The 12347-nt window shown below is 42.9% G+C and overlaps 1 protein-coding gene across 1 annotated transcript in view; it reads right to left on the reverse strand.

Annotated features, from left to right (window-relative positions):
- Window positions 1-1493: 1493 nt before the first annotated feature.
- The window catches only part of zgc:158376 (uncharacterized protein LOC100101643 homolog), a 28812-nt gene continuing 17958 nt past the window's right edge, over window positions 1494-12347 (reverse strand). Inside the window, 6 exon segments of the mRNA XM_022217578.2 lie at window positions 1494-8008; window positions 8444-8665; window positions 8781-8942; window positions 9594-9757; window positions 10035-10338; window positions 10341-11313. Of these exon segments, the coding sequence (XP_022073270.2) occupies window positions 7767-8008; window positions 8444-8665; window positions 8781-8942; window positions 9594-9757; window positions 10035-10338; window positions 10341-11313 (2067 nt within the window). The 3' untranslated portion in view covers window positions 1494-7766.

The following is a 12347-nucleotide window of genomic DNA, read 5'->3' on the forward strand; positions in this document are numbered from 1 at the left end:
GTTTTATTGTCTTTGCTTTCAGTCTGAATTAATCAACAGAAATAATTTGTGTTATTAAAGACTAAAACGTAAAAAGTTCATTCAAACACACTGGTGTGGTAACTTTTCCCGAGTACTTTAGTTACATTGGACTGAAGATGCTTTTACTCAAGTGAAACTTTGTTTGTGGCTGAACTGATTGCTTTGTGTGCAAACTCGGATAAACTTTAACTAGTAAGTACTGAAGTGAAGTTAGAGTAGAATTGATCAGATTATCTACTGAGTTTTCATCCTGCAAATCTGTACTCTAGTAAAAGTACTGCTCATGTTGTACTCAGCTACAAGTAATCTTAGTTACTTTTTAAAGCATCGTTAACAGCAGAGACCATCAAAGAAAATATCGACTTTTCTCTGCTAAAAATGAACTTTTTCTAAACTAATGTTCAGATGAAGAGTTCCAATGAAACCAACAACAGGTGAGTTCACCTGTTCACACCTGCTGCTCTCTGATTGGTCTGTCTGAGAACACCTCACCTCATTGGTCACAACAAACCCGATAAAAGGTCTGAACGTGAGCTGAACTCATCAGTTTATTCAGCAGCTATTTATGTTAAAAGTATATGGTTTTTTTAATTGCAAGGAAAATTAAACTCAGTGAAGTTGATTTGAGCTTTTACTTAAAAAATGTAACACAAAAACCACCTGATCTAAATAAATTAATTAACATTGAAGTAACACTTATTATGACATACAAAAACAGATTGTGTAATTTTGAAAATTTAATTAACTTTCATTCTAAACACAATCAAAGAACATCATTTATTTCAGCTACAAGATTTAAAAAGAAAATCAAATTTACTGATTCAGAAAAAAATTTAAGTTACGAGCCTGATTTTGATGGTTGACAGAATAATGACGCATCAACTTCATAATTTGAAGAATTTAAACTCAGATTTCTGCATCATTTAATTAAAAGCAAAGCTCAAGTTGAGATAATTGAATGAAATTTGCTCAATTATTTTATTTTTCTTCACCTAGTTCCAGATTTAAAGTCTAAAATTAAAATATCTGTGACTTAACCAAACATAATTACATCAGAAAATTAAAAAAAAAAGCAGATCAGCTGTTATCAGGTTAATGTAGTTCAGAATAATTCAGTGATCTGCTGCTTTGACTGTAAATGTGCTTTTAGATGAAAACTGAATAATATGTAAAAGTCCAAAAATTCAGAATGAAGCAGAAATAAAATCTATAACTTATCTTTAGATATTTATTTGAAAATAAGATGAAAAACAAAAAAGTCGAGTCTGAAGACGCCAATAAATTGCTCCAATGTAGTTTAAACGTTGAGAATGTAAATTAAGTCACGTATTAACTATGTGATAGCTAAAAACAAATGGCTGATTCATGCCTGCAGTTAATTCATATTGTTGGTTCAAACCTGCAGCTTCTACAAAGTCACAGTAAAAACTAAAATCTAAAAGTGTTTTCATGTGAAATAATGAAACAGGCGGTAAAAACAAACTCATTGCTTCTTTATTAGTCATTTTACAGTAGTCACTCATACGTAGCTGCCTTGAGTTGGTCTTTTTGTGTCTCTTTTTACTGTTTGTTCCAACTTCTTCCTCATTTTTTCATCATCAACACAATGGAAGAGTCATGGACAAAGTATAAAAAAGAACCAAACACAAAGAAAAACAGGAGAAAATGCCCCCTTTCACAACAAAAACTACATTTGGCAAAAGGTGAGGATGAAGGTGATGAAGACGACGATCCAGTGCATCTTTAAAACATTGACAAAGAGATTCAGCTTTACTAAGACTGAGGAGCAGGTGAGACGTGTCCAGCCGTCTGATTGGATAAGAGCTTTCAGGGATTATCATCCAATCAGATCTGAACTCCTCACTTGTTGCTGGGTGAACTTTGAAGCATCATGAACAGAGCATGTGAGGCGTCGCTGCCAGAATACAGTAAAAAACATCAAAATCACAACAAATACAAAAATAAAGTATAAAAAAAAAACGACCATTCACACGTCAACAGTTGATCTGGTGCGTTTATGGCACAACAGGGCGTCATGGCAACAGCTCCTATAATACTTTAATTCACCTCGAAGTTGCAGCAAAACAACGCAGTGCTGCAAAATTCACTCAGATTAAAGAGCAGCTGCAACTGACAGTAATTTCACTGATTCATCTGTTCACCAGTTCACTGTGAAAAACCTCCAAAGTTGAGATTCAGTCGCAGCAGCTCAAACATTTAGATTTACAGCCAGTTAAAACCAAAGACAAGCAGCAAATTAGAAACAAGAGACACAAAAACTGAATTTTTCTTGATAAATCATCAGAATGTTGATCACATTTATTTTAATTTTCACTCCTAAAAAGAAAATAGACTTTTAATCTCAGCCCAAGACAAAACTTTAGCCCCTGTCAGAAGCTAACGCTAGCTCCTCCTGCCTCCATATTTCCCAGAAAATGTTCATTTTTGGTCCTATTTCATTAACTTTATTTTCTCTCAGTGGAACACTGAAACCACTAACTAATAGGTAGCTATATAGTTAACATGGTACCATGAAGGTAATGTGGAAAAAAGCAAATCAGCATGGTGCAAACCAGACTTAGCTGGTTCAAGCTTGCTAATGTGAGCTACGTTTGCAGCTGAAAACCGAATTTGACATATTTCACTGAATAAAGTCCATGAACGATGCTCATAGTTTACTTAATTTCACTCTTGACTAAATAAATCAACTTTTTAATAGAGCCCAAAGCAGATTTTAAACCATCTCCACCTAGCAGGCTAACACCAGTTAGCTAGCTTGGAAAACAAGTAGTCTGGAGTTAATTTTTTAAATTTATATTTTAGCATTTTTGGGTCTGAGTGGAAATCTGAAACCAGCTTAGTGACATGTAGCAATGAAGCTAACATGGTACCATGAAGCTAATTTGGAAAAAGCAAACCAACAAGGATCAAGCCAGAGTTAGCTTGTTGCTTAATTTTACTAATAAGCTAATGTTACCATAGCTGGGGATGGCAATCTCCTGTTAACTTTCTCAACATAATTTAATCGACTAGCTCTTCGGTTTTTGTTTTCTTGACTGATTTGCAGACCTGAGCTAATGCTAGTCAGTGTTAGCATTTTACCTCAGCTTGCTAGAAGGCGAATTACACAGCTTGTTGTCAATGCAGAGCTACAGTGGAGAAAATGACCACAAGAACAAAGTGTGGCTAGCTTTCTAGCTACTGCTAGTTAGCCACAGAAAATGGCCGCTTGTTCTGTCACCGTGACTTCAACAGTTGACTCTGTTTCATGTGTTTGTTCTTCAGGTAGAGAACAGTGCAGAAAGTGAACACCTGAAACTGACGATGGCATTCGTTAGCTGATATGGAGCGATATGGAGCATGTGTAGCTAACTTGGGGGAAGCTGACTGACATAACTAATAGTGATTATTGGTGACTGCAGGCTGATGTGCTCGATGTGGTCATGAACATGATAAAACACAGAACCTGAACTGAACCTGTCCAACCCCCTCAGTGCTGCTGCCTCACATTATGGCAGCCGAGTTCACATATGTGAAGAAAAACAACAGAAGACATGAAGACTCTCCACCACGTCAGAAACATCACTTATGAAAGTTTGGATTTAAATCTGCAGACAAAGATTTACCGTTTTCACGTGAAACTCTAAAAGAATAACTTAGTTTTAACAATAACTGACAGGAAATTCAGACATTTTTCACAAGTGAAGCCCCTGAGAAACCACAGAAGCCCATTTCAGCCAAGAAAAGAAGAAAACATCTGTGAATCAGGATTAAAACTGACTAAATCTTAAATCAAGACGGTGAGTCAAGATTAGAGAAATCAATATCATGAGAAGTCTTAGATTTACAACATCGCGACGATAAAGTCTCTAAATCAGATATGTTGAGACAAACTAGTACTATAAAACATAAAGTCATGATTATAAAAGCGTAATAATCGAAACCCTGATGAGTCTCGATTATCTGATATGAAAACAAGATGATTACACAGACTGTCTAGATTCTGACATAAGAAATCTAGATCAGTCAACAGTCAACATTTCAGGACAAGCTAGAAATCAAGACTTTGAGACAAATCCAGATTGTGACATTGTAAATTGAAATCATGAACAAACAAAATAAAAATAACAAATCCCAGATTCTGATCAATCAAAATCATCCGACTGGAAATAAAAGCTGGACATCAAGATTCTGATGTAGCTAACTAAGAATATGATAAATTATCTCGATATAAGTCAAGATTTCAAGGCAGTAAATCCAGATTATGGGACAAAAATTAAGATTATGAAAAAAGTCTGATTCTGAAAAAAGTTCTGATTGGGTGAATTAATGTTATGATAAATTAAATCAAGGTTATAAATCTAGATTCTGAAAGAAGTCAAGATTTTGGTCGGTAAATTATGGTTCTGACAAACTAAAGGGTCATTCCAGGGGAAATGACCAGATATTCCTTGGGGGTGTTGCTGCACCATTTTCAAATTAGTCCTAAATTTGTATGCCATCAGATAGTCACAAAAGTACTTTCTTTGCAAAATTGTAGGCCTGTAGCTCAAATAGTTTCTGAGTTGTGAGGGTCTGAAATTTTCAGAATTTGGGCTATAAAAAGCCTTGCCAGCGTTTTTTGCATCTTTAAGTGGTTAATTCTCAGCCTCTAGACATACCAGAGAGCTGTGAGTTGGTAAACAAGGCATCTGCATGTAGCTAGTGCCCCACAAACATCCCCAGGTGTTTCCCTACACTCTGCAGGCCATGTCGCCTTGCTAAAAATTAAGAAAAACCTACTCGCGAGTGGGGTTTGGGACCTTAAAGTACTAGAAATACTGAACAGAAGAGTTCCAACACCCCTAGGTTCCATTCTACACAAACCTGTGTGATAACTTAGCAAACTGGAGCTTTCTAGGTACCTCAGTTTGGAAAATATGAGCTCCCAAAATTGGACGAGATTTTTAATTGGCTATTTTTGGTGGCAAAAATCTCAGTGTGGGACAGGTACCAGAGACCCCAAATTTTTCTACAAGACAGTTCCATCTGTCTTCTATCACTGTATAAAAAAGCAGCAGGGTTATATTTGTAGTTACTGAGATATTCTTACTCAAAATGGCATGGGTAGTGTCAAAATCGTTTTTTGCTTTTCACTACTTTAAATTGGGATACAAGTATTAGTAGTCATTCCAATGGTAGTATTATGTATGTTTTGTTCTTTTTGAAATGTTAGTTCTTAAAGGTGACTACCTTCAAAAAGTATAATGCCCTTTTGGTGTCACAAGTAGGCTTGGGCGGTATCCAAATTTTGATACCGTCAAACTTCCTTCACATTTTACCGTGTTGGGAAACACCTGGGGATGTTTGTGGGGCACTAGCTACATGCAGAGGCCTTGTTTAGCAACTCACAGCTCTCTGGTATGTCTGGAGGCTGAGAAATAACCACTTAAAGATGCAAAAAAACACTGGTGAGGCTTTTTATAGCCCAAATTCTGAAAATTTCAGACCCCCACAACTCCGAAACTATTTGCGCTACAGGCCTACAATTTTGCATAGAAAGTACTTTTGTAACTATCTAGTGACATACAAATTTAGGACTAATTTGAAAATGGTGCAGCAACCACCATCTGGTGAAACCACACGGAATGACCCTAAACCCAAGTTACAAGTCCAACATTTTAAAAAATAAATCCAGATTCTGAGACATCAAGATTCTAAAACACAAACTAACATTATGATAAACTATATCCAAGATTATAGAGTCAAAAGTCAAGATCATGATAGTAAATCTCGATTCTGACATAAAATCAACATTTCATGGCAGTAAATCCAGATTATTGGACAAGTCGATGTTGTGAGTAAATTAAATGAAGGATATAAATCAGACCTGTGACACAATAAGAAATAAGTCAAAATTTTGAGGCAGTATATCCAGATTGAGGTAAATCAAGATTGTGGGAGAGTAAAGTCAGGTTATCATGACCTCAAGATTAAACCTTTAAGTTAAAAAAAAACAACTCCTGATCACGATTTATCTCAGCGTTGATGAACGTTTTATGACTCACTGTCCATGTTTTCATCTTTTTCTGACAGAAACTGGCTTCAGCAGAACACAAGTAAAGTTTAATCAACAACGTTCAGGACGTAGAAAAACAACGAAGGAGTGAGAACGAGCAGAAAACTATCAGGAATGTGGAAAATAAATTAAACCTCAAAGAAAAAAAAAACACACAAAATACTCCTGAGAAAACACACCGTGTAGAAAATCAAAGAGGAGTGATTGAGGCGAATGGAGACGTCGAGGCTCGCGCACACACACAAGCACACACACACACACACACACACACACACACACACACACACACAAGCACACACACACCCCTGACCAAAGTTCACCTGCTGAGGAAACAAACTAACTGCAGCTTTTAAAGGAACAGTCCCGCATTTTAGAAAAGATGGAGTCAGTTTGGAGCTGGTTAGCCTAGCCTAGCTTAGCACAAAGACGGAGTGGCTGGTCTGAAGCCACCTGCTAACATGTCCAGCTCAGCTCTACTGTCTGAACACGTGATCCAGATGATCACGTCAGAGATTGAATAGTGAAATGATTCCTCCAGTTTACAGCTGCTCGAATCCAGACTCTGAAATGGTTCATGTTTGTATTCAGATCAGCCTCAAACACTGAGAACATTGAACTTGTGTCAGAGGTTTGCTGTCTGGAGGTTCATGGCCTGAATAATCCGACTGTAGCTCAGAGGATCAACTCAGCCTGACGAGTCGATGAATCTGTCGGTGGATCGACAGGAGATCAGTCGTCTTTCCAGCTGTTTCAACATCACATCGGTGAATCAAACATGTTGTAGTTTTGGAAGACAAACTGCTTCACCGTGTCAGCGACGTTGTTTCGTTCTCCAACAGGTCGGACATGATTAATGATTGAATTTAGAGAACAGTCAGCTGATTTCTGAGTGAAGATGCTAAATTAAATTCTAGCTACTGGACCAGATCATTAGTTGTGGTGGATTGTCATCTTAAGAACAAAAGTCCAGCAATGTTTCCAGCATCTGACATGAAGATTATTTTTGTCATGTAAGAGGAATTCTTGATTCTTGATCAATAGTGAATCATTGTTAGCTGCAGCTGCTAACGCGAGATTTCTGCTGTTTGACAGAACACATGAGGGACGCGATGAAGAAAATCAGCTGGTTACTGTCGATAGCGGCGCTCTGCTTGAATAAACTTTACTGGAATCGTCTCTGGACAAACCTGACTCCGGTTTGCTGGATCAGCAGACGGCTGTGGTTAGCTTAGCTTAGCACAAAGACTGGAAGCGGAGGGAAACTGTTAGCGTAGCCGCGACCTCCCTGCAGCCTGTGGTGGTTTTAAACATGGCGGTCAGAGCCACGGAAACCCAACGAGGACATGATGAGGGCTGGATGAGCAGAGCGGTGATTGGTCGAAGAGCGGGAGGACGGCAGGACAGGAGGGGGGAGGAGACCGGAGGAGGAGGGAGCAGGGGAGGAGAGGAGGGAGGAGGTTTTCAAGGAGCGGGGGTCATTTACAGTAAACTACAGATATATACAAACACCCAAAATTGTACAGAGAACAAATATGTACATGCTCAGGGTTTCTATTTAACTATTACCCACAACTTTCCCAAAGTACATTCTCCTCCTCCTGCTCCTCCTCACCTGTCTGTAGTGTAACCAGGAGGGGGCGGGACTCGTCAGCCACCTGGACTGGAGTGTCACCTGACGAGGAGGACTTTAGCTGTTCTTCAGCAGCGTTCTGTCTTCTGGAGGACAGGAGGAAGAAGAGGAGGAGGCCGGCGTGGAGGAGGAGGAGGACGAAGCAGCGACTGCGGAGGAGGACGAGGACGTGGAGGAGGGGAAGGAGAGCAGCTGTCCGGCCTCAGAGGAGACAAGGCAGCAGGAGCGCAGGTCCGCCGACTGCAGGGAGCTGCAGCGTCGCAACAACGCAACACACTGATCGGTCACCTTCACACAACCTGCAACACACAGGAGGAGGTGAGAGAGGAGGTGGTGGTAGAGTAGGAGGAGGTAAAGAAGGATGTGATAGAGGAGGTGAAAGGAGAAGGTGGTAGAGGATGTAGAGGAGGAGATGGTAGAGAAGGAGATGATAGAGGAGGACGAGGTGAAAGGAAAAGGAAGTAGAGGAGGAGGAGGGAGAGGAGGAGGTAGAGGATAAAGTAGATGAGGTGGTATAGGAGGACGAGGTGGTATAGGAGGACGAGGCAGAGGAGGAGGTGAAAGAGGAGGAGGAGGTGAAAGGAGAAGATGGAGGATGAAGTGGTAGGTGAGTAGGAGTTAGAAGAGGAGGAGGCAGTAGAGAAGGAGGTGATAGAGGAGGAGGAGGAGGTCAAAGGAGAAAGGGACAGAAGGACACAGAGGAGGAGGAAACAGTGTGTTTCAGGTGTGTTTACCTGCCAGGTTGATGTGGGTGAGGCTCTCTCTCAGGGGGGAGATGGGGGAGGTGAGGTTGTGCACCGTCTGGTCGGTGATGTTTCCACACTGACTCAGATCTAACCTGGACAGGTGAGGAACGTAACGAACCAGCAGGCGGGACGAGGCGTCCGTCAGGTCCAAACCGGCCAATCGCAGCTCCGTCACGTTCTGGAACCGCCCCACTCTGGTCTCACCGTGAGCTGGTGGACCAATCAGAGAGCAGAGAACCTCAGAATGTTCTCCTTTAAACTTTTAAAGCGAAACCTTCCTGTGTGGAGTGATATGATGTGATGCGGGTCAGGTGGGCGTTCTCACCTGTCCTGGTGTCGGGGGGCGGGGCCAGCAACTCCCTCAGGTGAGAGTCTTTGAGGTCCTCCACCCTGCTGAGGTCCAGCAGCTTCAGACAGGGACAGACAGCCTGACACAGGGCAGAGACAGCCGGCCATGCACAGCCAGACACATTCAGCTCCAGCAGACCTGAGGACAGGTGAGGACAGGTGAGGACAGGTCAGAGGCAGCTTCAGACACAACATCCTGAAAAACTACAGGAGCTTCACTCAGTTTGTTGCGTTCATGAACGGATTCTGCTTTTAAATGACTCCAACTCATAGTTCTTTATCGGCAGCAACTTTATTAATTATCAAAGTTTTATTTCATTCTATGAATACTTTCACAGTTCCAGGTCCTTGAAGTCCATAGAAGTAGGTCCAGATTTACCACTTTGTATTGGACTTTTTCCATAATTTCTGAGCCTCAGAATTTCATCAGTACAGCAGATAGACTCATGACGTTTTAGAATGAAAAACACATCTGAGTTACAGCAGATACAGAATCAGGAAGAGGTTTTCAGTTCTGCCTGATTTTACAAAGGATCAACCTGACAGCAGCTGCAGACCAGCGACACCAGCAGGTCACACTGAGAATTACAACAACACCTGCATCTACACCTGAAATAACTCATATCTTCAGCATCGAATAAGAAAGACATGAGATCACACTGACAATCTGTGATATTCAAACTGGAAACATTCATGTAAAAACAAGATGTGGACTATTTCTCTGTCAGCGCTGTGTGTGGATGAATATGTGGGCGCTTGGGCAAGGTGAGCCCAAGTGTTTTCATGTTACCTTGTAGGCGGTTGATGAGCCACATGAGCTGCTTTTTGGAGATGTTGGTATAACCCAGGTTCAGGGAGACGGGCTGGCGGCGGATAATACCACTCAACATGGGGGGGGTGATGGAGCGCTGCCGGCTCAGGTCGATCTGAGTCCACAGCCTCTTATCACAGCACCTGGACAGGAGGAATGACAACACCTGAGACTCACCTGTACTCAGAGCAACTCTGAGGTACGACAGGAAGGAAGTAAGGAGGAAATCTCACTAAACTGTAACACCAGACAGCAACAGCAACAACACAACATGCATCACTGCATCTGAACTGTGTGGTCCTGGATATGACACCTGCAGCTGGAAGACCGGTCCTGAATATAAGACTGGCCTTATATTCAGGACCGGTCCTCCATTCTTTCTGTACTGTACCACAAACGGGTGAACAGGTGAGCACTGACCAGCGGCTCCAGGTGCGACACACCCTCATGCAGACACACAGCTCTCGGTGGCTCAGGTAGGTGAAGACTCGCAGCCAGACGTCACGGGTCATGATGTGGGCGGAGCCACAGTCCAGCGGCAAGCAGCTGGGCTCAGGGCAGGTGGGCGGCGGCCGGACCAGGTGTCGCTCCATCTGAACGGGTCGGGGTGGCGAGGGCACGGCGGGCGGACTGCGCTTCATCATTTGAGAGCGTGGGGCGAGGCGGGACGGCTGTGAGCAGGGTGACGCAGCCATCGCTGACATCATGAGGCCGCTGGCCCCCCCCCTCCCCCATTGGACGTGGGGATTGAGGAGGAAGAGACGCTGTTCCTTGATGCCTGGTTCTTACTGTTGCTACGGATCTTGTTGCTGCGGCTCCCGCCACCTTTGACCCCGCCCCCTGCTCCTACGCTGTGTCTGTGATTGGTCAGAACTCCACTGGCATTCTCCTTCTCCCCCCCCTCCCTCCCACCTCCTCCCGTCCCTCCTCGTGTCCGTCCATTGCGAGCTTCCTGCCCGTTGCTTCGCTGCTTCCCTGTGAACCCATCGTGCTGTGAGGACGGAGGCATCTGATTGGAGGAGAGGGGCGAGGGTGGGGGCAGGGAGGTGGAGTTTTTCCTGGTCCTGTCAGAAGTGGGCGTGTCCTCGTCCTCTCCATCTATCTGCCCTGTTTTTCGCCCTCGTGGCGGTGGACCTGCCTCTCTCCGCCGGCCCTTGTCTCCACCCCCTCCAGCTTGCTCCTCTTCCCGATCCTCCTCCTCCCCCCGGCCCCCCTCCCCCTCTGACTCCTCGCTGGCACTGAACCCGAGTTCGGCGAGTCGCCGGACTCGTTCTCGTTCTCGTTCACGCTCCCTCTCCCGCTCGCTGCGACTCCGGTCTCGCTCCGCCCGGCCCCCGCTGCTGTTGCCGTAGACAACAGGAGGAGGTGGAGCCGGAGAAGAGGAGGACGGTGAGGAGCCCCCACCCTGCTCCCCCCTCAGCGAGTCGTCGGAGTCGGACTCAGAGTCGGACTCGGAGCTGGAGGAGGACGAGGAAGAGGACTCGGGCCGGCGTTCCAGCAGACACATCCTCTTGAAGCGCTCTAATTTCTCTCGGTGATGGGAACGCTGGTCAGCGCTCGAAGTCCCCCCACCTCCTGCTCCTCCTCCGCCACCTCCTCCCGGCTGAGAGGAAGAGGAAGCGGAGCTCTGAAGGCCACCAGCTCCACCACCTGAGGACGAGGTTGGACCGTTGGACTCCACCCCTTCCTGTTTGGGTTTCTGATGAAGAAAACAGAAGATTGAGCGACTCAATGAAAACAAAACCTGAAAGTTTCAATGATGAAATAATTTCAAAGGTTCCAGTTTGTCAAAGTGAGTCGTAAATATCTGCAATGACTCATCAGTTCTGAAAATAAACAGCAACAGTGCAAAAAGTGAGTCTGGGCAGATTTCAGGTCATTTTTACTCACAGACACATTCAAAAACATTTCTGTTATTTTGCATGTTTGTGTTTAAAAATAACTTGGAATAATTTTAGACAAATTTTGGCTAATTCTGAAGAAGCTCCAAATTTTGTATTTATGTATTTAGATAGATAGAGCTCTTTATTGTCCCGAAGGAAATTTGTTTTCACAAGCTGTCATGTCACACATCATAACATACATACAAGGACAAAATTCACAATATGACACACAAAAATAGAGTTCAAGTTCAGCGCGGTGGCTTATTGAGGATGATGATAGCTGATGGAACAAAACTTCTGTTGTAACGGACATAATGCCATCTTAGTGCTCGAAATTTGTGTCCAGAGGGGAGGAGCTGGAACATGTGATGAAGAGGGTGTTCAGTGTCCGAAATTATTGATCTGGCGAGACGGGCTATTGCTTTATTATTAAGTTCAGATATGTTAGGTGTGGGTTGATGTATAATTTTAGATGCAATACGTGTGATTTGAACAAGTCGGTTTCTGTCTGAAACTGATAAAGTATAGAAACAGGATGAACAATACAGCAGAATGGACTGGATTATACTATGGATTATATTATTAATCTTACTTCTTTCTTGTTAATCTTGGCACGGTGTTTTTTTGTTCGTTTTCCGTTTGTGATCATTTTGGACAATGGTTACTGTGGAAAAAATCTGAGTAATTCCAGAAAAGCGTGCAGTCATTTTGGATAAACTTTTTTTGGACAATTTCTTGTCAAATTTTAGAAATTTTTAACATGTTTTACAATAATTCAATTAAAATACTATTGGGTAATTTCAGCTTAACTGTAAGTTAGTTTGGATTTTACCACATTCTTGACAAATTT

This window comes from Acanthochromis polyacanthus, chromosome 21, assembly GCF_021347895.1.
Source record: "Acanthochromis polyacanthus isolate Apoly-LR-REF ecotype Palm Island chromosome 21, KAUST_Apoly_ChrSc, whole genome shotgun sequence".
Lineage (NCBI taxonomy): Eukaryota > Metazoa > Chordata > Actinopteri > Pomacentridae > Acanthochromis > Acanthochromis polyacanthus.